Source organism: Ceratosolen solmsi, unplaced genomic scaffold (genome assembly GCF_000503995.2).
Source record: "Ceratosolen solmsi marchali unplaced genomic scaffold, CerSol_1.0 scaffold10, whole genome shotgun sequence".
NCBI lineage: Eukaryota > Metazoa > Arthropoda > Insecta > Hymenoptera > Agaonidae > Ceratosolen > Ceratosolen solmsi.
The window spans coordinates 23,194,446-23,221,897 of record NW_011948412.1 but is presented as its reverse complement, the minus strand read 5'-3'; the positions used below and the strand labels follow the sequence as shown (position 1 = coordinate 23,221,897).

The 27,452-nt window shown below is 22.5% G+C and overlaps 2 protein-coding genes across 3 annotated transcripts in view; both read left to right on the top strand.

The window, feature by feature from the left end:
• The first annotated feature begins 1,783 nt into the window (after nt 1-1,783).
• On the top strand, nt 1,784-7,928 carry Mlc1 (Myosin light chain alkali). Of its 2 annotated transcripts, XM_011499997.1 has the most exons (6): nt 1,784-1,853; nt 1,982-2,009; nt 5,191-5,499; nt 5,683-5,769; nt 6,991-7,044; nt 7,795-7,928. In XM_011499997.1, the coding sequence occupies exons 1-5, from the start codon at nt 1,851-1,853 to the stop codon at nt 7,014-7,016; spliced, it is 453 nt and encodes a 150-aa protein (XP_011498299.1). In that variant the 5' UTR covers nt 1,784-1,850; the 3' UTR covers nt 7,017-7,044; nt 7,795-7,928. The 2 variants fall into 2 exon arrangements, with proteins under 2 accessions (XP_011498299.1, XP_011498290.1); XM_011499988.1 differs by lacking the exon at nt 6,991-7,044.
• A 2,371-nt stretch (nt 7,929-10,299) lies between these two features.
• Nucleotides 10,300-27,452, top strand: part of LOC105366194 (microtubule-associated protein tau) — a 37,034-nt gene continuing 19,881 nt past the window's right edge. The window contains exons 1-3 of the mRNA XM_011504543.1: nt 10,300-10,375; nt 25,951-26,083; nt 26,137-26,353. Of these exons, the coding sequence (XP_011502845.1) occupies nt 10,300-10,375; nt 25,951-26,083; nt 26,137-26,353 (426 nt within the window). The remainder of the gene's footprint in view (nt 10,376-25,950; nt 26,084-26,136; nt 26,354-27,452) is intronic.

The following is a 27,452-nucleotide window of genomic DNA, read 5'->3' as shown; positions in this document are numbered from 1 at the left end:
AGTAAAATTTTAATAAGGAAATAAATAGTTTTTTAGAAAGAGTTTATATTTCATCAGTACTTCACTCTCAGTTATATAATAATTCATTTGAATTACTATATGGTTTCGCAGTATTCATCTTCTATCAATGTGTTTTTTCATACTATCATTGCCATTTAATGAGATATAGCGCGAAAGATTGTACCTGCATGTAAGTAAAATTAGTTTATTATACTATAAAATATACTTCAACAGTTAATCTGTTCTGTACCAGAAAAATTGTGGTATATTACATATATACACATTTATATATACTTTATATATTTTTTTTAATTCATCAATATATTATGTGTAAAACGTAAGATGTAACCAGTGATATGAAACTAAAAGTTGTATAAAAGTTGCATATATTTGAAAATTTTCCTCATATTAAATGGTTATTTCATTTTTTGACAATAATTCAAATTAAATGTAATTGAACATTACTCGTTTCTTTCTTTGCAATCCAGTTTTTCAGTCTTTTCCTTTATTTTATTTCATAACTAAATTTATACTTTTTATTTACAAAATAATAATACAAGCAGAGAAATAACAGTAGTTAGTTACCTTGACTTTGAAGGATTCAACCAAAGTTGTGAATCATGAGTTTTTCTTTGTGTGGTGGTATAATGTTATAAACTTATTGCTGGAGAGTCTATTTTGTTACTGTTTCTTGCACAAAGTGTCATAAGAGCAGTTATAGCCTAAGCATTTGCTATTTTATTTAATAAAAATTACCGGTTTTAGATTTACATAGCAAGCAAATCGTACTTCAATTGTTCCAATAACATAATATTTGCTTATTCAGGGAAAACTAATGAATTATTACTCTTATGCTACCGAAAAACGAAGAACTTTCATTCTGCTTTAGCTCTTTATTTTGAAATATAAATGTGCTGCAATTTGATTTTTAAGTATTTCTTAATTAACTTAATTAATTGCCTTGAATACTTCAAAAAGTAATGTTTGCTTAATCTAAGCTTAGATTAATAAATGAAGTTAATGAAGTTTGATAATAATAGATCATACAATTAGTATATTTTATTAAAATTATATATAAAAAATTAGAAAAAATATTTGAAATATTGAAATTTCAATTTAATATATATTTATAATTCATTTAATTAAAAAGTAAGTAATATCAATAGTTATATATTTAATAAACATTATACACAATATAATAAAAATATTAATTAATGAAAATAATTTCTTACTATTTTAAGTAAGGTAAGCAATTATCAAGTATTCTGTAGTAATAAAATTATCGAAATTATTTAATATTAATCGAATCAGTTATAAGATTATAATACACAGATATACAATAAATACTTTACTTGATTAAAAACGGTTTTTATTATGTATTATAAGAAGTTAAAAATAGATAAAATTTATTTATTTCTACAATGTGTTAATACATTTTAAGTTCTAATCTTTGAAACTATCCTATATTATCATAAATTTTCATGGCTTCTGATATAGATTTTTATAGTATTGACAGTTTTTTATAAATGTAGTTTTAATATTATAAAGTCATTTTGATATAGAATTAATAAAATAAGAAATTTTATATTGTTAAAAATATTTGTTAATCGAAGGTTCTTGAAACAGTATTTAGAACATGCTATGAACGTTGTATTTATAATCCCGGGAAGAATCAAGCTTTTGCGATTGCCTTTATACTACTAGCCTTTGGTGGTTTTTAAATATCTTCGTAAATGTTCGTAAGATGCGCCATCTGTGATGATAAAATGAATAAGTGTACCTCCAATGCTGGCACTTCTGGTTCTAGTTTGGTTCAGTGAGCATCCAGAGCCCACATTCACATTACAACTATGGTAAGCACAGTGTAAATCCGACTTATCGTTTTTAATGATAATAGACTTTTATATAAACAATGGATAGTTATCTGAAAACTTAAAAAATAGATATATTGAAAGGAATTTTCGTTTTTTCTGTTGCTTAGGCTGACCTCTCATCCAAGGATGTTGAAAGTGAGTATGAATAAAAAAATGTAATTCATTGCATCTTTTTATGAAATTTTTCTATTGCATCTCTTATAACTTTAAAAACTGTTTTTTTGGCTGTGATATTATTAATATTAAAAATTCTATACGTTTATTAAACAGAGGAAACTGCATTTTAGTGAAAAATTATTCATTAATGAATAAAATTAACACAGGAAGAAGTGCTTTGATGTTAAATGTAATGTCAATTTGCTAGATTAAATTATTCTATTAAAAATTTTGATCGAATGAAATATAAATTCTTCATTTATACTCACACAATTATATTTAAATTTGTTGAAAATTTTTTTCAAAAATTGTATTAATCTTTACTTGGGTAAAATTGGATGCATAAGATGAAATGTCAAAAATTACTTAAGATATTATATTTTTATTGTATTTTAGTTTTTCTAAATAATATTTTACATAATGAGAACTTATATGAATATTATATTATGCAATAGATCACATAATGTTGTATTTTGAACATAAATTTCAATATCTTTTGCAATCTGCATTGGAAATTGATATTGAATTTTAATTCATTATTAATAATGGATGTCTGGTTTAATCTTAATTTGATTTATTTAAAAATACAAAAATATTTATTAAAAAATTTTATAGCATATTAAATTTAATATGCTACCTTAAATACAATTTATTATTTATTTATCAATTATAAATTGAAAATTATGTGATTCAGTTAGATTAAGTACCTTTTTATGACCAGCATCTGTTTGTATTTAACAATCTAAATCTCGATTGCACAACTCTTATGTGCGAAGTTTCGAAGTTAGAATTTCATTTGTGGAATAGCACTTTGTGCTGTTAAAAATATCTGAGAAGCAGTTCATATATGGTTCGGCAGAAGTAATCTGACACAGTATACTTGTGCTGTTGGATTTAGTGGCAGTAGGGACGGGTAAGGGAAAGCCGCTAAAAATAATTCGGACAGTTGAAAATTTTCGTAATTTTTGTGCGCATTTTATTATTTTTAAAATAATTCATTTGAAATCAAAGTATTGGAAATGGACCTACATTTTTACTTTTACTTTAATGTACAAAACTTATAATAACTAAATGTAGCTTATAATAACAAAATTATTTAATAATATATTAAAATAGATTAAAATATTTGTAATTCTCTATAATATGAACAATACTATTCATATTATTATATTATATACTATACAATTATGTAATTGTAAGTTTATATTATTATAAAATAGTGTCATATAAATATTACATTACTAAATTTACAATTCTATGTAATTTAAAGGTATCAGAAATTTAGATTTTTAAATTATTTCTTCATTTTTAATCCTATAAAAGATGATGAATTAAAAAAATAATATGCTTAGTAATTTCGTTGAACTTTTTTTATTTATTAATTCTTCTAAGTACTTTGAGTGATATAATGATGGTTTTTCATTAGATATATGATCGTATATTGTAAACGATAATCAATTTTTTTTTTTAATTTTGATTGAATTATTTGATTTCAAATATTTTTGAATATTAAATTTACTTATTTGAATTATTTAATACTTATTGAAATTTTGTTATAATAAAAAATTCTAACAAATTTCGCAATTATTAGTAATTGTTAGTAATTAGTAATAGTAGTAATTTGACATTATAATATATTTTTTTTAATACTGTAATTGCAAAACTAATGCTGTTATAGTATACATTTTAAGTGAAGTAATATGATTACAAATCATACAATTGTATATATAATATATTTTATCGTAAATTTAAATACATATTTTTTTTATAATAATTGATAAATATAGTACAAAAATTTTAAACGAACTTTTTGCTACAATATAAATATAACGATTGTTATAAATAACTTCAATTAAAATAATTTTTATATTTAAAAAATTTAAATAAATTAAAATTTGAATAAAAATAGGTTCTTTAATTTTAATTAATGCTATATATTAGTGATATATTTATATGTATTATGTATGTTATGTATGCATGATAAGATTTGAATTATTCCATATAATATCTGCAGTTTTTATCGTGAAAAGCATTAGAATATAAAGAAACTCAAATATCGTATGATTTATAGGTATATCAATTATGGTAAATTAATTTTAATATTGATAATTCAATTTGCTTTATTTAAAAATATTTTAAATTACCTTCTTATATGGATTTATAAATAAAAATTATATTGTTTAAGAACTTTCATTATAAATACCGTCGTTCAATATTTTCTCATGAGTTTCAACATGGATTTTTCAAATTTATAATTTATTTGATTACACATAATAAAGAGTTATAATACAGTCATTTTCAAATAATTTGGTATACATAATTCGATATAATGTATATAAATTTTCGATGACATTAGCTGAATATTATTATATGTAACACATAGAAGATTGAAATATAGAATTTTAAAAATGTAATAAATTGCTTTCATTTATTTTCTCTTTTTACAGTGAGTTTATTTCTTTTAATATTTATATTATGGGAACAATTAAACAATCTCACATTTCATATTCAAAAAGGATTTTTGATAAATAATTTTTTTAAATAATTTAATTATGAATAATTTATAAAAAACGTAAAATATCTCATTCACGATTATTTTCATTTTTTTAAATAATAAAGAATTGTTAATTTGAAGTAAAATAATGATTTATTTTATTTATTAATATAAATAAATAATGATTTATTTATTTTAATAATCTTTTATTAATTATTAATAAAAGATTTATTAAAATTTACTTTACTATATCAAATTAATAATTAGTAGTATACATATAAAGTTGGAGAGCTACTTTTGAATTATAAAAAATCTGTAAAAATAAGAAACAAATTCTTGATTACATATATTTAAAAACATTATGACAGGATATAAAAGAATTTTAAATTCTTGATCATATCTAAGAAATCATATATTAACATCGACATATATTTGTGTACAAAATAGTGATTTTTTTAATTTGTGGGCTTTAATAAACTTTCGAATTATGTATAATATTTTTATTAATGAAATAAAATAAAAATGTTCCAGCTTAAGAAACAGTTGATTATTGAAATATAACTAATTAAAAAATTTTAAATTATCTACCTTTTACAATTTGTTAAATGAATTCAATAATAGGAAAACTAAATATATAAAAACATAAAAATTTTTTTTTATTAATAGAGGCGGAATTTGCTTTTTCAATCTACGATGCCGACGGTACTAATGTTATCGATGCTGTCGATCTCGGTAATGTACTTCGTGCCTTGAACACAAATCCAACTAATGCTACAATCGAAAAGCTTGGCGGTACAAAAAAAAGGGGAGAAAAAACAATGGCCCTAGAAGAATTTCTTCCTATTTTCAGTCAAGTGAAGAAGGACAAAGAACAGGGTTGCTACGAAGATTTTGTAGAGTGTTTGAAATTATACGATAAAGCAGAAAATGGAACAATGCTTGCAGTTGAATTGTCACACACCCTCCTGACCCTCGGTAATTGTTTATGGTATTTTATATGTACACTGTACTTATATTTTTGGTAATATTGTAATTAAACAGTTCTATTGAAAAATGAATTGAAATTTTTAATTGATAAAATATTATTTTTTTATCATAATATTTGTAAAATTTATTATTTTTGAAAAAAATATAATTTAAAAAGTGATTTATATTTAGGCGAACGTCTTACTGATCAAGAATGTGAGATCGTTCTAAAAGATTGTCTGGATCCTGAAGATGAAGATGGATTCATTCCATACACTCGTAAGTATTGGTTTATAATTAGGATTGTTTTTATTAATTAATATTTATTCAAATATCCATTTATTCGTGTAAGTTATGTTTTATTGCTTAAAAATAATTATATTTAAATGTTCTAAATACAAATTAATAGTAGTAAGAGATTCTTAATATTTAATTATTTTACTATATAAAATTGATCATTTTTAATAATAAATATATATTAAAAATTTTTTATTTACATTTTTTAAATAAAATTAATATTTATTTTTCATATTAAATAATTATAAGATACATTATTTAAAAATTTACAAAATATAGTATATAGTTATATCAATAGTTCGATAGATTGAGAACAGAGTTAAAGAAATATTTCAAGAATTATATGTAATTTAAAATAGTGTTTGTAATATGAGATTTTATTTTTAATATATTATTTTATTGTATTTTTTATATATGTTTAAATTCTTACATATATATTAGAGTTGATTAATATGAAAAAATATTTAATTACTGAAGAAATAAAACGTTTTTATTATATATTTAATTATAGTAATTTTATAATTTTGTTCATAACTTTTTATCATTATTTTTTTAATTATAGAAATGACTATGTTCTCACTCTGTCAAACACCAAAAATATAAAAATATACCATATTTGATGTAGATCTATAAAAAGAATCGGTTAAGAATTCTACTTTATTTTTTAATGTTGTTATATTATTTAAATAACATTATTGAAAATTAAATAATATTATTCAGTACCATAATTTTTAATTATTATTAGTTTATTTGAAGCAATTATTTTGATATTTAATAATAATTATGTAATAAAATAATATTGGCACTATATTTGCATATTTTTATTTTATTTAATTTATGAATAAAGATTAATATTCTTATAAATAATACTTAGAATATTTAATTAACAATATTGTAATAAACTATAAAAAAATTTATTAATTTTTGTGTTTATTTTTATGGATAATAGTAGTTTGGCATCCTATGTTGTTTAGTTAGTGTTTTTAAATTAAAGAACTATATTTGTTTTACTGACACCTATTTAGAGATATCAGTTTGATTCTCTTGAATGAAATGATAGCACGAATTCTCCCATCCCTCCTATATTGTATTTTCAAATCAATCAGCGCTTCAGGTTGGACCCTGCAATGAAGAAGAACAAGTCCATACCATCTATTGAGTGATAACCTCCTATGTTTGATCTCCCTATTTGTACTTTTACAGCTTTCGTCAAGAAGTTGATGTCGTAATTATAATCAATGGAAAAAATTAACAACCGTAAGTATACCCTGTAGATTATCCTAATTGCTTTAATTTCTTGCTGTTATGTAACGAAATTGGGAATTGTCAAAATGCATGCGAATATATTCTGAAATAGGAAAAATAAAATTGATTTGTAATGTTGACGGCAGTATATAGAATGAATGTGTTAATATTTTTATTTTTTGCCCTGATGTATAATATTTAAAATGCTAATTTGATATTAATATGCACTTATATATATATATATATATATATTAATATAAATAAAAAAGGTGGATGTTTAGATGAATGGTGCTTAATAATACATTTTTCTATATTATAAACAAAATGATTATTCATATTATCTATTAATTTAATAATAAAATTAACGATAAAGTACAAATTAAATACTGTTTTTTCTTTTAAATATTATCACTAGTAAATATATTTTATTATTTTAATAGTTTGAAATTCAGTCTTAATAACAACATATATAATAGTATCATTACTTATTTAAATATATTAGAATATTATCGGTCAGATACTATGATTGTACCGGTCGCGTATTTAGATTCTTTACTAATTTAAAGAAAAAGGACAGCGTTGTAGTACAGTAAAGATGTAATTATATGAATAACTACTTCATTTTATTACTTATTTGATTTTCATCTTATGTTGTCAATTATTTATTTGTAAGTCTGTGTATTTTATATATATCTAATTTATCATTAAACGCAAGTGTTTAGAATGTTTACGCAATTTAATCTAAAATGATGTTTTTTATAGCGTTCCTTAAACGTTTATGTGAGAGAGCTAGTGGAGAAGAGTAAATAGAACAACTATGAAAAATATACTGAGATCAATTGCAACGTACATCTTTAAGATAACCATTCTTCATATTCACGCATACAGAATATATATACATAATACAGCATTTCCTTGAGTAAACTACGAAACTGATAAATTGAAGTATTGGAGGAACTATCAACGTATTATTTATTTAAATTTATCTATTTGTTGTATTAATAATTTACTGATATTTATAAGTTTGCACATTAATATTTATCAATATAAATATTTTGAATAAACTAGTTTAATGTGCATGTTTTAAGATTATTATTATTCAAAAGCAGAAAAATTTTAATAGCGTATTAAAATGAATCAAACAATCATGTAATTTGTGTATTATTTTAATAAATTGTACAATTTAAACCAAAAGTTGTGCAAAATCTTCTGTAAATATATTTTTTTCAATTTTTTTCCCTTATTAATTCCTATCATGATTTTTGAAAAATTATTCATTTATATATTGCGATCATGAAATACCATTTACTTCATTTCATATATATACTTATATTTTTATTTACAATTTATAATAGAATTTGAAAGATTAATATATAGAAATATGTATATTCACCAAATAAATTTTTGTCATTTAAAGTAATTATTTGTAAGATATAAAATAAATTTATAGAAATTAGAAATTTTTGTCTAATTTGCTGATGGAGGAACTAGGATTTAGATTTCTCGGTATAATATTATATCTCTATTCAGGATAAAATAATAGAAAAGGCTGAACTAATAAGGTCAAGCGGTAAATCAAAAGTTCCTGTAAATCTCTAAATGTTAGGACAAAATGGAGATAGAAGTAGGTTAAATAAAGATAAATGAATAAAAATAAATAATATAAGGTATACTACAAGAAGTACGAATGATACTAATATTATTTTACGCAATTCATTAATTTTTGCAAAGCTAAATTTCTAACTGGTCTTCTTTATTATAACTTTTAATTTAAAAGAACATATGAATATAAAATAGTAATCTACGAATGATGCACCAATTATTATATCTCATTATAATGTTCCAATAGGGTTGAGTTATTTAAATGTAATTATGAATGAATATTGTGCGAAGGTCAAAAAATAATAATTATTGAAATAATAGAAAATATAAGTACATTATAAATTGAATAAAAGATATCATTAACGTAACAGTAACAATAATGACAATATTAATAATAACAATAATAACAAAAAAAATAAATATATTAATTTGTACCATTTTATTTTTAAAACGTATTGATTTTTTATTTTCTATTTTTTCTATTAAAATACATTATAGGTTAATAATGAAATATATTTTCTTTTGCGCTTCTATTGAGTTCATCCTATTAGCAAAGTAAGAAAAATTTACAAATTGTTAAATTTTATACTGATAAGTATTTTACAAATGTATTATTTTATAAAACACAAATAAAATTTTCTATATAATTTTTAAGTGCATTGAAATTGTAAGAATTATCTAAAAAAATTTTGATAATTATGTTAAAATGTAATTAATAAAAAAAAAATACAAATAAGTCTTAAATTTTATTGGTTAAAATTTTAATTTATTATCTTAGATTACCAAATTAATCATTATATTTATATAAAGTGAAAGAAGAATATTATAACAATAATAATTATAAATAAGTCAATGTTTGTATACTTATATTATTATTATTAGTTGTTTAATAGTAATAGTAAGTGTCAATTTAATGAGTTAAAATTTGATACATTTTATAAAATCTGATAATTTCAATGAATGAATTTATGCTTAATTAAAATAATTTACATATTTTATTAAAATTAAGTATTTGTGAACATAATTAATTATATAGAAAATGTCTTTCATATACAATCGAATAATGAATAAAAGTATTTTTATATTTTCGATCTGTAATGTAGGTAATTAATAAATTTAAATGTAACGATTCATTTGTAATTTTGTAGTTCGTTATGCAGCTTCAATCTGTTTTAGCAAATATTCATCTGAAATGTAATGTGTATTTTATGATTTTATAAAATTATATAAAATTTGAAAAATTCGCATCATTTTACAACGTGTAAAATACATGAATGGTACAGGAAAATGAAAGAGGTATACAATGGGTTTTGAGAAGAAGCGCGCGCGCGAAAGAGAGAGAGAGAGAGAGAGGAAACTTGTTTTAGCTAGCTAAACGTAGCAACACCAAGTATTCTTCGTCAGTCGGCGTCGGATGTATCGTAGTGCATAAGCCAGTGACTCCGTCATCGTGTCAGCGATACTTACCCTTGTCCTGTTTGTGTTGTAGTGTGCTTGTTGCTGTGTTGCAGCCTTTATCCGTTCATTTTTTGAGTGTCTTATCATTTCGATATCTTATACAAAACAACTAACCTCCTATAAAAAAAGTAGGAGAAATAGTGAGAAAGAGAGAGAGAGAGAGAGAAGAGAAGAGAAGAGATATCAGAGCAAAAAACAATTTCCAGGATGCCAGACGAGGACATGCAGAAAAATCCAGGTGATCCTGACAGGACATTGGCTAATTTACATTCACCGCAAACAGGTGAGTTTTCATTGGGATGCAACTTTCGCCCATTATTTCATCTAATTTCGTATTATAGTAGATGATGTTCTATGTGACACGAACGCGGAGAAAAAGAGTTCATAAAAATAAGAGTGCTTAAAGCCTATCTTTATTTTTCAAAAAAATATCAACACAAGATTGAAAATAACAGTTGATAGTTCTTCTAAAGTAGAATTTTTTACTAATTATTATAAATATCGTATAGTAATTGCCAACTAGAAATAGATCTTCTGTTTATTCTGACTGATGAAATTATAGCAACTGATTATTTTATCCAGATAGTCAAACGAATAGTGTGTTACAACCGAAAAGTCGAATTGTATTGAAGTAAACGACGTTAATGAATATTCAATAAATGTTAGACAAAAAGAGGTGGTTTACAGTTCATTTGCCATACCGACCTGTCTAGGATGCGCATGTACGCATACCAGCAACAGCCACTGGATCGATGGGGATTCTGGAAGTGTCGGGAAAATCTTTGGCCCTGGTAAAGCAGAGCGTGCGCACGCAAACTTGCATAATGACTCCCTTGCCTAAGTTTTTCTCGTGAAACTGAATGTAAAGATGTGGTTACTTACGTTACCAATGAGCAGATATATTGTTGGTAATTCATAATTATTAGAATAACATTATTCTATATAATACAATTAATAATATAGTGAATTAATGTACTGAAATTATTTATTTCATTTTGATTAAGAAAAATTTATTTTCTTTATAGTCATAATAATAAAAATAAGAATAATATTAAACACTTGTAGTATTTTTTAATTTTTGTTATTTACCATTTATGTTAAAAAACAATTTTTACTTTATGAACTTAATAAATATTAAAAAATTTGGTCTATAACTTGATTTCTATAAAGCATTTTTAAATATCTTTTCACCAAAACAATTGAAATTAATAAAAATAATCTACGATTAATTATCCCTTTCAAATGAACAAGTTCGAGAAATTGCATATTCCTTTATTTGAACAGATTAAATTTATTATTATATTACTACATTATATATATATACACATATATATATATATATATATATATATATATATATAATTTGTAGGTAATTTAATAAGAAAATGTTATGTGTTAATGTGATTGAAATTTGTATAGAAATCTTTTACTTTTATTTTGTATTTTTACAAGTTTTAATAGACAGAGAGATAACTCCCAATTTATTCTCTACTTCTCATTACAAATTTACTACTATTTGTAAATTTCATATAATTAATCAGGCGAAACCGAAAACAGTTTTTTAAAGCCTTTCATTCTTACGTCATAATAAATATGTATATTATTTTTACATACTTACATATTATTTCATTTTTTCGTATTAAGTGTCAAGTTTCAATTTCTTACACTTATTAAACTAATTATAAATAATCTTACTTTGTAATAATTAACAGTATGCTTATATTTAGATTTATTAGAAAATGGGAAAAAAAACTATAACATAATATAATATTAAGTTCTAATCATGAGTATGTTAATTAGAAGATGAGGCATGAATAAAGCTAATGTAAGCAATTCATGTATTTAAAACGTTTTAAGAATAAAAAATAATTAAATAAATACATAAAAAATAAAAATCATAATTTATAGTAAATAGCACCTACATTATAAATATTTGGTCCAAATTTATATGCAATAAATAAAATTCTTAAAATAAGTTAAGTTAATTAATTAATTCACAACATTGTACTCTAATAATAATAAAGTATTGAATGTTATTCGTAATAATAATGTATAAATATTTTTCAATATTCTAAAATAAACAAAATAAATAATTACAAAATGATGGAAAATTATAAAGTATACGTTTACGTTATACGACTAAATTAATATTTTATCAAATTTTAAATATATTTAATTTATTTTTAATTTATAACAATCATTTATTTATGATTTTAAAGAATTTTATATTGTAATTCTAGTAGCAAGTCAGGTCATTTTATTTTTAAAACTGCTGCGATCAATCAACCGTTGGAATTTTCAAAATACGAACTCAAAATAGTTGTAATTTTGCGATAATTTTAAACTGTTATAAAATATTGGTGGATTTTGTACATTTTAATTAGTTTATCTAGAATTTAAAAAAAGATCCAATTGACATGGATCAAATGTTGATGACAATACAAAATAATGTGAAAAAATAAAATTTTTTAGCACAATGTGACCTAATTAAAAAGTATCAGTATAAACGTGTGCTAGCCTATTCCACAGCTAATCTTTAATAGAGTATATATTATTAAAATATTTTATATTTATTTCTACTTGGATAATTCAATTAAATTTTTTTATAAATAATATATTAATAAGTCATTAAATGGTCTTAGTTAACGTATGTAGTGAGATCTAATTGTATTATATAATTATGTAATTACAAAATTGTATCTTATTCTGTTACATAATTAATTTATATTATAAATAATTTAAATATTTTAAAGTGCAATAAAGTTACAACTGACCATGCTGATACAATATATAAAATAATATCCAATCTGTTCCTAATAAATTTCTAAAAATTTTAAAATATAGTAAATTATTTGTATTCTATATAACCAACCTATTATAAATACTGAGTATTAAAGATTTTATTACATTTTTATATATTTTACGTGTTTAAAAATTTTAAATTATGTAAAATGGTGTTTTTTACTTCTATATTTTATTTATATCCAACAAGCTCTATATATTTATAGATTTAGTGCAATGCTCAATTCATATCGTCATTTATTTATTATTCGTAAAATCTATTTTAATTATTAATTTATTTAATATTATTAATTATATTATTAATTATAAATATTAAATAACTGTATTAATGATTAATTTAAAAAATTGTGTCTACAAGAAAAGTTATTGCTTTAACTTTAAATTTTATAGATTAAAATTACACAGAATAAAATAATAAAAGTATTTAAATGACTAAAAATATTATCGTTTAGAGAGAGAGAGAGAGAGAGAGAGAGAGAGAAACATAGATTTATATTTCTATTTATTTGTTATCTCACTTTTATTGAAAAACCAAAACTATTATGTACATATATATATATATATATATATATAATATAATAATTATTTTGTTAATATTCTCTAATTATTCTATTCAAACTTTTGTTCTTTCTCATTCACTGCATACTGTAAACCATTTATGAACTTTGTGTTACATTATACAAATAAATTAATATGATAAAATATAATATGCATTTATAAATAGAACTATTTTTTCTAATTTAAAGATATAATTTTTTCTCCTTTTACCATAATAATGTAATATGACTCTACTGATTCTGCAACCTACAATATTCTCTACAATATTATCTCAAATAAAAGCATTTATGTAGAAATTGTAATCATTAAAAAGAAAAAGTCAAAAAACTTGTTCTAGAATTTGTTATCATACTGGTAGAAAAGCAAGCATTCTGTGTGTTAAAAAAAGGAAAAATCAGAATTTTTGTTCTACCATCGAATCAACGATTACAATGGAATACATTCACTTTAATGATGTATATATCAAATTTGTTAACTTTATCCTTTCAAGTGCTAAAAAATATTTCAAATAGCTAGAAAAGAAAAAGCAGAGCGTATTGAGATCAATTTTCTATCATGTACTTCATATACGTAAGAGTACAACCGACACAAAAGAGAAGCTAATAGGTTAAAAGAAAAATTATTTAATGATACATATTGAATATTGTATTTAATAGAAAAAAATGAATGTTCTGAGATGAAGATATCTGTACTTGAAATTTGAAATCAAGACTTCGCCGAGCTCCTTACACACAATATTGGAGTGCTCACTAGTTTACCTATTAAGTTTTCAGATATATTTTAGAACAACTAAAAGTCTTCTCATTGTATGTATGCATGAATTAAGAATAAAGATTTTTAAACTATATCTCGTGTCAATGTATTATAATTTTACTTAATAATATTCTATAATAACATTCTGATATAAAAATTTATTCACATATTATATATTGAGAAATAAAGAAAATTTTTCTGTTATCGCCAATGATCTAGTAGTTAAATTTATTTTGTACTTCATTCTGATATATCATTTATTTATATTTAAATTGATATTTTTTAATAATTAAAATTAACATTTTTAAAAAACAATTGATGACAATATTTTAATGCTTTGCTGACAATTTTTGAGCAACATAATTTTATATTTGGATAGAATCATGATAATTATAAGCATACTTCGAAATTTATTGTATCGGATATATTATGTAAGTATAAAATTAGGTATTAAAAGTCTCAAATACTTTTAATAGATATTTATTGCAAGGTATTTATTACAAAAAGTTGTATTAGAAAAACGTAGAGGTAACGTGAGAAATTATGAGAGTCCATTACTTTTAATGCTTTGATGTATATATGCGTCGATGAAAAACTTATTCTTGTTAACACGCAACGACATGCATTAGCGCAACTCATATGACTTTCGTTATGATAAACTGTTATTATGCTTATATTCCTTCTGTTTATAATGTTATTTCGACAATTAATACTGAGAATTATGTAATTTCTATTTGATAAATTTAAAAAATATAATGGTATTATGGGAATACTTTTTAAGATAGTTTTGCATTTACATTAAAAAGATATCAACTAGATATGAAATGTCTTCGTATCTTTGCCACTGATGGAAATACATTTGATTTACTTATATATATTTTGGTATAGCTTATACGTAATATTATTGACAAAATGAGAATTAAAAATTTCAGAAATTATGAAGTGTGATCAGTTAAAGTCAGTGAATTTTCAATTTATTTTCATATTAATAGTATTACTAGGAATTTTAATTAGTAAAAAAAGGCTATTCTTAAGTACAAAAAATAAATAGGTTATGCGTATGTAATCATTTGTTAATAAAATACATATATATTTATATATATCCAATACATCATTTTTTTATAGGTAAATAATATTAGTATTATAACAATATAATTGTTATTTCACTATCGATATTAGCTTATAAAAAACTAATATTTAAAATACTATGCTATACCTGTGGTAATTTCGCAAATAATTCACTATTTGGGTTTCAAAACATTTCTTTGTTATATATAACTGATATGAGTGAACAGAAGAACGTTGTAAACATCTTAAGACTAAAAAAACCTACTAACAAATATTAACTTACTATTAAATTTTTGATGTTATTAGTTAAGTATCATAACTAAAATGTCATATTTCTCTTATACATGCATCATTTTTTATTAGATACCATAATTTTTTTAACAAGTTTTTCATGTCTATAGCTGTAATTTGCTTTGGTTCAGTTGATTCTAATCTTATTGTATTTTACTACCTTCGCGTTGATGAGTGCCGCCAAATTCTTGGTTACTATCAACCAGTTTTGTAACGCATCTTACATATGTAGAGTTTCTAGAGTTCATTGCCAAATTTCATAGCTATTTTAGAAGTAATAATCTTTTCCCTTAATCTTGTTGCTTTCTTCAAATTTACTAATTAAGTTCGTAAATTTGAATTTATATTGGATATCTAATACTATAGAGGTTTTCATTTTATTGTGTTTGATACTACTAATTACTATCAGAACTGCGTATTTTATATTATCTTCTACTCTACAATTATTTGTGTAGTGTTCATAAGTCCTTCCCATTGTTCTAATAATTACATTCCAAGAGGATCTTTTCCCACTTTTTCAAAATTTTTCTGCCTAATTTTAGAAAATAGAAATTTAATTTAAAAATATTAAATTCAGTCTAACATGTTTATATTACAATTAGAATATGATAATGATCTATCCATGACATAGTGTACCATTACAATTATAGTAGTATTATAGTATCATCACCTACAAAATTATAATACGTTAGGGCAGCTCACTAAACAATCCTCAATTTATAATAATAATGTCATATTATTTTTATTACATAAATGGAGGCATTAGCTGTTCGTAAAAAACATATGATAGAGACAAACATTAAATATTACATATCTGTTATGCCGTTGTTATGTAATGTCTAAATGCGACTCTAAATTTATGTGAGATATAAATGTATATTAATGAAAGAAGGATAAAAAGAAAAGGAATGGGGGATTTATAATTGTAGTAAATGGACATAGTATTAAGAGAATAATATACTAATGATGTATAAGTAAGTAAATAAGTATTGTCAATCTTTCCGAACAGAAGGTTGTATTTCTACAATTAGATGAATCGAGCTTCCAGTAAGATCATCCACAAAATGTGGAAACTTTAAAAGAGACCGTTCAGAGTTATAATTCAATATTTTATTTAATTGAAAAATCAGTAATATCTATTGAATAAAAACTATAATAAATAGTTATATAAATGTTTATAACAAGTAAAATTTAATATAAAATTAAAGTCTCATATACGCTTACAAATTAAAATTTTATACTTTATATCCATCCAGTTCATTAAACAAAATACATTAAGTTTTTTTTTTCAATACGCTTGTTCAATTTCAAAATTATTTTGATGTAATAATAAAAGTGTCATTTATGACTTTTAAAAATTTTAATATTACTTATATTAAATACTAATAATACATATTAATATTTCAGGTATATAGGTGGATATTTATTGATATATTCAATATTTTAATAACATTGTTTTATTAGAAATAATTATACTGTGAGTATGCATTATTTTACTTGCAAATATTTAATAAAAATAATTTACATTGATTTATTGTTCATTACGTAAACCTTGACATTTTTAAATCTACTATTTTTTTAATTTATTAAGTAAATTTTATAAATAAAAATTGGTTGTAATTTTGGCAAAATTAACTGTAAATACTCGGTAAATATATCATTAGCTGACAGTGTTTTGAAACGGTTTATATTATTTTGTAATTTGCTGCATTCATTTTTTTCTAAAATGAATGGATCAATATAACTTTTTATTATAAACTTTAATAAAAATTCATATTTTATATAAATATATTAATATTTAATTTAATAAATTTTAATAAATACTATTTCAAAATAAGTAACTAAATATTTTATTTTAATACATAGTATTATAAAAGTATAACAATTATATTTATATTGTTATAAAAGAAGTAAATAACATATATTTCTTAAGATCTTTATAAAGTAATGAATTTAAAATATAAGTAAATGTATAATTGATTAAGAGTGAAAGAAGTATTAAATGAAAATAAATAGATTGCTGATAAATGTTCCATTAAAAGACGTTTTCATTTTATACGTAAAATTACTAATAAATAGATTAGAAACATTCGTAATAGTCCTGTCCTGTTCTTGCTTTTTATTTTTTTATTATTGCTTATAAACAATAAATCTTATAAAATACAATAAATATTATGTGGTATCAAAATTTTTTATTGCAATTTGCAGCTCAATAAATATACATAATATAACGCAGTATATAATATTTATAAACAATTATATAATTAATACCTTTTACAGATGAAGTCATATGTTTTTTCCTGACTATTTTTTAATTCGTTTCGTCATGTATTGTATTCTTTTGCAAAAATACTCTTAATAAGAAATAATCTACTTTGATATACGATAATTTATAATTAATTTTTTTTATTTATTTATTACCCATGTAATTTTTTCTCAATAATGTAGGTAATTAATTCTAGTTTTTATTTATTATTAATATAGAATCACGGAGCATTAATGTATAGTATAATTTCAGCATAAATAATTTAATAATTTACGATGTTGTGCAAATTAATTACCTATTATATTTACATAGATATAACAAAACAAAAATTTAATATTTACAGTTTCTAAGTCCCTCATGCAATTACAAAAAAAATTTAGAAATGATTATATCTTCTTTGATTATGTCTTTATTTATAATTATATACTCAAGTAAATGGAAACTTATGCAGATAAGAAACTAATATAGATAAGGAATGTTGCATTCTTCATTCCATTATATGCGAAACAAGAACGTAAATGGACACTTATGATTTTCTTTTTCTGGCCTTATTTCGGCTTGCCCTTGCACACATGTGCAGATACTTTATTTTTCTCTTATCCATCTTAATATTTAGTTTATAAGATATCTTTGTTCTTATATTCAATTATATATATCATATTAAACTCAATTATATATAAAATAGATATAAATAAATTTAAAATATTAAAGAATAACTTTTTTTCTTTTTCATCTCTATCGAAATTCAAGTTATGTAACATTTAATTTATTGAATCTCGTTTTCACTTGTCACGTAACATTAACTCTCTGTTTAAGTAATTATTCATGCTGTATACAGTCCATAACCATTCAAATAACTATTATGAAATTTTACACTGACATAATATCTGGAAACAATGTCAATACTATTACTTTTAATCTAATAATTTAATTATTTATGACAACATCATATGTTAAAAAATTTTCGTTAATAGCAATTGCTATACAACATGAAACTATTATTATGAATAGTTAATAAATAATGTATATATACGTCTGTACAATGGATAAAAGCCTTTAAATATGTTTCATTTATAATTTTATTTTCTATTTATTGACTGCGAAATTATTTTTAGAACTATTTATTTTTACTTATTCTGAATGTAGAAAGTGTGCCATTTAAATTAGATTCATATTATCTTATTATCAAGAATAACTAATCACAGTTTCTGATATGTATTTTTATATGGAAAAATTGATATATTCAGTAATATTTATTTATTCTTTTTAAAATTTTTGTAAGTTATAGATTTTTTTCTATAAAAGAAGAGACATTATTCAAATAATGATATTGGTTTGTAACTTTCAAATTGGTTATATTTTACTGGCCTAATTTTTTTTTTAAAGCAACTTATAGGCTTTGTAGATTTATGTAAACGAATATATATATATATATTTATATTATTAGAAAAAGTCTTATGGAAGTTACATTTTCAAATATATACTTTAAACCTAATTAAAAATTTTAGAAAGTTAAATAATAAACCTTCATTTATATATATTTGTTCATTTTAATAACAGATCTCTATTTGAATAACTAATTAAATTTTTTATTACGCGTATTATCTAAATGTTAAGTGCATCCTCGATGTAATATGGCATATCATAGAAATATGCATGAAAGTTCAAATATAATTATTTTAACAATAAAATAACTATTTGAATCGTAAGTATCTATTAGTAATTAAGCATAAAACAATGACGATAAAATGAAACTTAATCCGGAAGTAATTGATTTTTTAAACAAATACTATGACTTAACAAATATTTAAAACGATATTACAAACTGTGAATTACCAACATCCAGTTCAATGTATAAAGCATTTAAAAATATATATTATTCTAATAATATGGAAATATCGAATGCAGAAAGTATAATATAAGTTTTACTATTATTTGAAATTTGAAATTTTATATGCAAAAAATATAGTAAGTTAGAAAGCTCAATATTTTTAATTCTTTTGCTAATAATATAAATGAATTCAAAATAATGTTTGATGACCATAAATTTAAAAGGAATATTATATATATATATATATATATGTTATATTAAATATATATCTGTATGTTATTTTACATTTTATATAAAAATTTTAGTTTAAACTGTATTTTTTGGAAACTTTAAAATTGCTCTGTAATGACTTACTTTTAAAATATATACGACCATTAAACTGACAACTAATGTAATAAATATTTATTTAAAACTGACAAATAAAAGAATAATAGATAAACGTATAGTATTTGTTTATATAATATTGATTATTTATCAAAAATAAATTATTCAATAAAGTTTAATAAATTTTTATTAACAAAGATAACAGTATTTATATTTAACAGGCAACACCTTTACTCAACAATGTATGCAAGAAAATGATATAAATAGAGTATTTAACTTTATGTGCTCATAGTGAATATAGTGCTCATAGTACAAGAGAAAAAGAAGAAGAAAGTGTAAAGTTTCGGGTTACTTATAGCAGATTTCCTTACTGCAGCTCGACTCGGAGGTTTTTTTCATGTTGGTTTCGATTTTCTTTATTTCCTGTTATGTTTATCTCAAGTAATTTTTATTAAGGTAGTATCAAATAGGAGTTTCTCACATCTTTCGGATGATAATTTTATGAAATACTCGAAGTTTTCTTTATATTGTTGAGAAATGGTTATACTGGATTATTCATATGGGTTAATTTGAATCTGTTAGGTTACATCTATTAATGCATAAATAGAAAGTGATTATGCATGCAGAAAAATGATTATAATTAAATTTATATGAATTATCAAGTCCAAAATACTTTAAATTGAAAATAAGATGCCATTATCATATAGTAATCTTTGAATATACGGTTAGTTTTAGATACAAATTGAAAAGTGTTATAATAATTAATATTAAAATTATATTATTTATCTATTATAGCATTTATATTTTAGTTTTTATAATAAATTATACTAGATTTTCTGAAATATTTATTTTTAAATAAATGAAACAGAATTCTGTCGTATATTATTTTGATCCGATTTTATTTATTATTATTGAAAACAATAATTTTTTTCAAAACTAATATAATTTCAAAATAATATATATACGATAAATTTTAATATTTTTTTTTTTTTTGATTTTTATGAATTCAGTTTATAATAAATATAGTCTTTCGATTTGTATTTGTTTAATACTTAAAATAAAATTTGCTATTTACTAGCATATTGTATATTCACTAAAATGTTATAAAAATGATAGAAAAATGAATTATTATACTAATATTATAATATAAGCGAGCTTTTAGAAATTATTTGATAACTTTGATTCAGTTAAATACAATATTAAATAGAAAGATCTTTAATTGTATGTATATATAAAATAATGAAGTGGGTTTTACTGTACTACTATCGGTAACTTTAATTTAGCTTTTACTATATAAAGCTGTCCGCGGTAAACATTTGAAATGCGAATGATAAAGCGATAGTTGAAGGAGATTGTGCAATATCTTTCTATTTGTTCTATCACTATTCATCAGTTCTATTATTTTAACACTAACCATTCATTAATATGAAATTCTATATGTTTAATATCAAGTAGGTGTAAAAACTATTTATATTAAACAGAGATATAATGAGTCAAGAGAAATAATAACATTTTCATCATGTATTTTAATTATGATTTCTCCACAGCGAATATTATTTGTTCAATAATTGATTTAGGAGCTGATTTATTTAAATTTTGATTATATAATACGTAACTGTTTAATACATTTATCTATAGAAACTATTAAGAAATTTTAGTGCATTACAATTAAATTAGTATTCAATTAGAATTTATACTAACATTATCATTGTCATTAATTTTTTTTATTAGCATTTGCTTTATTCTTTTCATTATCATTCTCTATATTTAATGCATACGAAATACGTAATATCGAGATAAACTCTCTAAAAATCTAACTTAAATATTTAGTTTTTGATTGATTATTATATATATAATTAAGCTTTTGATATATTTCAACAAAACAGTCATGTATTCTAGAAATTCTGATACAAAACTAGGTTGTGAAGTAATCGGATTTCAGCCACGCCTTTCATTACTAGACAAACGAATAATAACCAATTAGAGATATTTGAACAGAAACGCATATCACCGAGACTAATATCACATTTATAAAATGGTGTTTATCGTGGGTAATGGCTCGAATCGTTAATATGCGGGTGGAACATCCGATTGAAGATTTCGTGCGAGTCATTGAATTAATAGAAACTGTGTTGTAAAGTTTCTCATATATACAATACATACAATAATGAATTGTGATTTCTGATTCATTCCCTTTAAACTCTCAGAATCTGATACAATCTAATGCAATATTTTAAATCATAATTAAAAATTAAAATTAATTTTTGACAATTTTGCACTAGGAACAACTAGACTAATTTTATAATATTAATTTCGAGGTTTCGGCAAACATTCATAATTGAAATTTATTATATTTTGAAAAAAGTTTAAATTAGTTAAATAAGTTTAATAAGTCAATTGGTTAGTGAATTTGTATATTCTAATAAATAACTTTATTATTATTAAAAATAGAAATGTTGTAAAGAGTGGCAAACTTTCTTATTAAAATATTAGTGAAAGTAGAATTCAGAGCTTACTAAATATAATAGTAAATCAATCTATTTATAAAAAGAAATCGTTCGATATTAGGAGATTTTACAATATCAATTGGCCGTTAACAATATAATTATTTAATAAATTATAAATAAATATGCATAAATAGAAAATATAAAGTATTTTAGGAACATATATATATATATATATATATAATGTAAGTAAATATGTCATTGAATAATGTATTGTTAATTCATTACTATATAGTATTTAAATATGTAAAAATTAATATCTATAGATGATGTCTATTTATTTTACAATTATTAAGCTTGTAAATCGAATTTTTAATAATGGAATTTGATGACTTTGATCATAGAACTAATCTTTGCATCATCAAATAAAAGTACGAGATTTAAATGAAATAAAACACGGTCGAATTTTAGTAGGCAATTTTGTTCAGTTTTAAAAATTTCTTGTTATTATTTTGTAATTTAATTTTTCAAATTTTTATACATATTTTTAATGGCTATGACTATAATCAATAATTATTAATATACTTGATTAATATAGGTAGCTATCGCAGTACTATTTTCTTTATGTAGATTAAGAATTATTTGAAACTGTATCTTATACATATTAGTTTCGATTTTTTGTTTAATTAGATTCTTTTTGGCCATTCATATTTAATTTTTTATATGTATAATAAAAATGATTTTATCCTTATCTGGGTTTTTCTTGATTAAATAATATTTTTACGTATTTATTCTATTTAGTACTTCTAATACAATATTTGATAATATGAAAACAAATTTCTGTCAAAGAAATTGTGTAAAAAATAAAATCATATGTTTTAATAACGCTTTTAAATTGATATATATATATATATATATATATATATATATATATATATATATATATATAAATATATCCATTATTTTATTTGATTAAAATAATTTACAAATTATTGGCAAGAAAATAATCATTATACGTAATATACTATATACAGTATATAGTAATATATGTTGAAATAAAGTGTTATCTTTTGGGGCTTTATTATCATTTTTTAGTACATGTAAGATTACTAAAGAAAAAGACATGTAGCTAAAGCAATAAATTTCATCAGATCTAATCTGAACTCAGATTGAAATTATGCATTTAAACATTTTTACTAAAACATGTATGTTCAAATTTAATCTTAAGAGTCAAATTAAAGTAAAGCTCAAGGGATGCATATTCAAAGAAAAATTTCAAACCTATTCAGAGATATCCACGCTGATAGATATACGTTGTATGTGTAACGTGTAGATTATATCTGTATTACTTCTGAGCTACTAATGACTAGCACATTATGTTGATTTATTGAACCATTATTAGAATACTGTATTAAAACAATTTATAACTACGCTACGTTTCGGGACAGTAAAAAAAAAGTTTTCAAAACTCGTTTTAGTTAATTTATGAGATAATAATAAAATCTCGATAATCAATAGAAAATCAGGAAGACAAACATTTCATTTATTTCAATTTTTATTCATAAACTTAGAACTCTGGAACTTTATGAATTAAATGTATCGAGGCTTTTGATTTTACTGTACAAATAGAGAATAATAAGTAAATCATTTTACCAAATATTCGAAAGACTAGGCAGGAGGAATGACATTATTTATCCTTCTAAGTATATTTTTATCGTGGAGGGAAATACGGCTTTTTAAATATTTTATGGAATGATACCTGTCTATTATTGAAGAAAAATCATTAATTATAATTCATTTTTAGACAACGGGGAAGTATGGGGCAACTCAAATAAAACTATCGCTCAATAGTCATTAATTTTAAAGGAAATATACCTATTAACTTAATAAAAAGGAATAAAAAACTCTTATGCGAATGATTTTCCGTAATATGTGATAAATTTGATTTTTAGTTGAAATAGTACTATAATATAAAATAAATTGCACGAGCATGAACATGATTACGCAGCTTTTCATGAAGCATTATGTATGATCATATGTATATGCTCATGGTATTCTAATATTGCGATACAAAATCTCAGGTGTACGGATATTTTGTAAAAGCGATTATATTGCTATTTATTACAACGTCGTCTCCATACCGATATTTAAGTCTAACATATATCGATTAAAAACTTCAATATTTTTATTATTTCTGTTCGCGTATATATACTAGAATAAAGATATAATAGTCTTCGATTTCAAAGGCTTAACCGTAAACAATGTAAATGAAGAAAATAATGTATTGATAGATATTATTTAAAATTCCAATAATTATATATATATTCATTTCTATAATATAATTTATCGATCATATTAAAGTACTTTGTCCGCTTAGGATTTAAGGAAATTTATTATATTATATACTTTCACTAGATAACGCAAGTTTGCCATTGAGATTAAAAAACATATTTTAAATCGTTCATCTTTATTCGTTTTAATAAATTTTTGTAACAATAAATATGTTTGTATTCTCGATAATACCAAATATAAAACAATTTTACATATTTAAGTTATATTTTTTTATAAAAAAATATTTATAATATATATTTTAAATTAAGCCAATGCGATTCTATATTTGCACAATAATAATTCATAGATAAGTCGAAATTATGAAATTGTATAATGTTTTATGAAGCATTAAATAAAAAATATTAATTTAATTTTAGCTTTAGAAACAATTCTAATGCTACTTAAAAGCATACATTCAAATAAAACATTGTTTTGTTTTAAATTTACTGCGTATTAAATATATGCAATATTTATAGGTTTTCATATATTTTTAACGTTATAAGCTATAGAATATAAATATATTTAAACTTATTTTATGCTAAATCCAACCAACTAAAGTTTTTATTTATTTGGATTAATCAATATGCATAAATACAAAAGTTATACAATATTCTTGAATGAATGCAATAAATGAAACATTTTATTTGTGTAATTATTAATTAAATTACATACATGCATCTTATTATAGATAATAAGTTAAATAATATTATTTAAATTTTTTCTAATTCCCGAAAGCAATATTGATTCAATAAGATAAGGGGTTAAAAAAAAATTTTGTTTTTAATTAAAAATATTCATTCTTATTAGGTTTGTAAAGTACGAATATTTTGAAAATAAACTAGGCAATACTAATTAACAAGTTCGAATCATTAATTTTCGATTTTATCTAAATCTTAATTTCAAACTTGCATACATGGTTTGATGTGTATATTAAAACAACTTCTGACCCATTAGGCTTTTGTATATTTAAAGTGAAGTTAACAAATTTTTTTAAACATTATTTCGAATGAAGACTTCAATGTAGTTTAAAGCCAGTTATTAAGTAGTTATTTTTACAATGACTTGATCACTGAGCCTAATGAAATCAAACCCACTCAAGCAACTTGTATAATATGCTTGCAACAACAATTTTCCGAATGTACCGACTAGGAACTCAAGATATTTAACACTTGCTTTTACTCTGGATCTAGGCATTGCAATGTGCAGCATATTAAGAAGCTCTGACTCCTTCCTTCGATTCCGATTGAGTCGGGGGCAAATACATGGGTGTTCGCGCACGTCGGAAAATGGAGCTCGAGAAAAAGTCCAGCGACAGCCCTTATCGCGAGTCGCAGAAGGGGGTTGGGGTGGAATATGCGCTAAAAGCGTTAGCGCAGGCGCAGTAGCGAGCTATCTTTGGATTTCCACTCGAAGACGAGAAAAGCGAAGGAACTGGAGAAATCGGGATCGCTGGTTAGTCGCGGGAGACCCTCTGCCACTAGTTGTCTCGCTGCTGCGCCGACGGACGTTCCGTTGTGCCCCGGGTGTCGGATAAGCCACGATCCGCGCCCGTATGTTCGCGTGCTCTCGTGCGGCTCTGTCACAGGGAAAAAGGTAAGCGGGGATTCCCCGGAAGACGCAACCACTATCATCAACACGCTCCCCTAAGCTCGTGGAAATGTTTGTGTTCAGGGTCTACCGATTAATGCAGGGCATTAAAATTGTTTTCATCAGGCGGATGATGGCGATTGTTTTGTAAATTTTTGGGCTTCCATTTAAAATGACGAGGTCCGTGATTTTGTTATACGTTCTATCTTAACTACAAATCTTACGAAGCTACAGTCGATTCACTTAACATTTGTATGTATTTGATATTCTCGCAAAGTTGAGATAAAACTGATAATTTAACATTCAAGTTGTTTTCGTTTTTTTTTCAAATGAAAAATACTTGCATTTTGCTAATTATTTTAGTTAAATTTTTTAAAAATTCTTCAAATTCTTATTATATCATTATAATTTTTACTTTATAGTGTATGAAAAACAAAAATACAAGGAAAAATTGATTAAGTTATTGAGTCATTGAATCATACTTTACAATGTATGTTGTAAAAATAAAAATTTTCTGAATAATTATTTTCTTATCATTTTATACTAAGTTTAGAAAGAAGATATGAAAGTTTTATAAAAAAATTCATAATTTAAAACAATTCTTTGTTGTGTATATAAATTGAAGATTTTATAATGTAAATGATATGGATTTATGTTTGAAAAATGTTATTTTGTTTAAAACTATTTTCATTAGAATATGCGAAAATATTTATTTAAATCGAAATACGATTGCAAGGATGTAGTAATGTTGAATTTTAATTTTAATAATAGTTGAAATTAGTTAATAATAAGTAATAATGATAATAATTAACAAACATGTTTAAGATATAATTAATATCTAAATATCATACAAGAAGTATATTTATCTTTTGAAATTTTACTGAACCAAAAAAGAAATTATAATCACGAACATTTCCACTCGTCTGTGATTTTTGTTAGTTTTTTCCGTGAATCTAGAGAAGTATAATAATCATTTATATTGTTTTTAAAGAATTAATAAAATTTTATAAATTACGAAACAAATTCAATGCAAGTCACTAGTATGATTCCTATTATTTTTGTTGTCATTCTATCATATCCTATCATAATTACATCATCGAGTAAT

What these genes read in the sequence shown, in the direction of transcription:
- Mlc1 (XM_011499988.1), top strand. An exon ending in CTCATCCAAGGATGTTGAAA is followed by an intron (nt 2,010 to 5,190) that starts GTGAGTATGAAT and finishes TTTTATTAATAG; the next exon opens with AGGCGGAATTTGCTTTTTCA. An exon ending in TGGATTCATTCCATACACTC is followed by an intron (nt 5,770 to 7,794) that starts GTAAGTATTGGT and finishes TGTTTTTTATAG; the next exon opens with CGTTCCTTAAACGTTTATGT.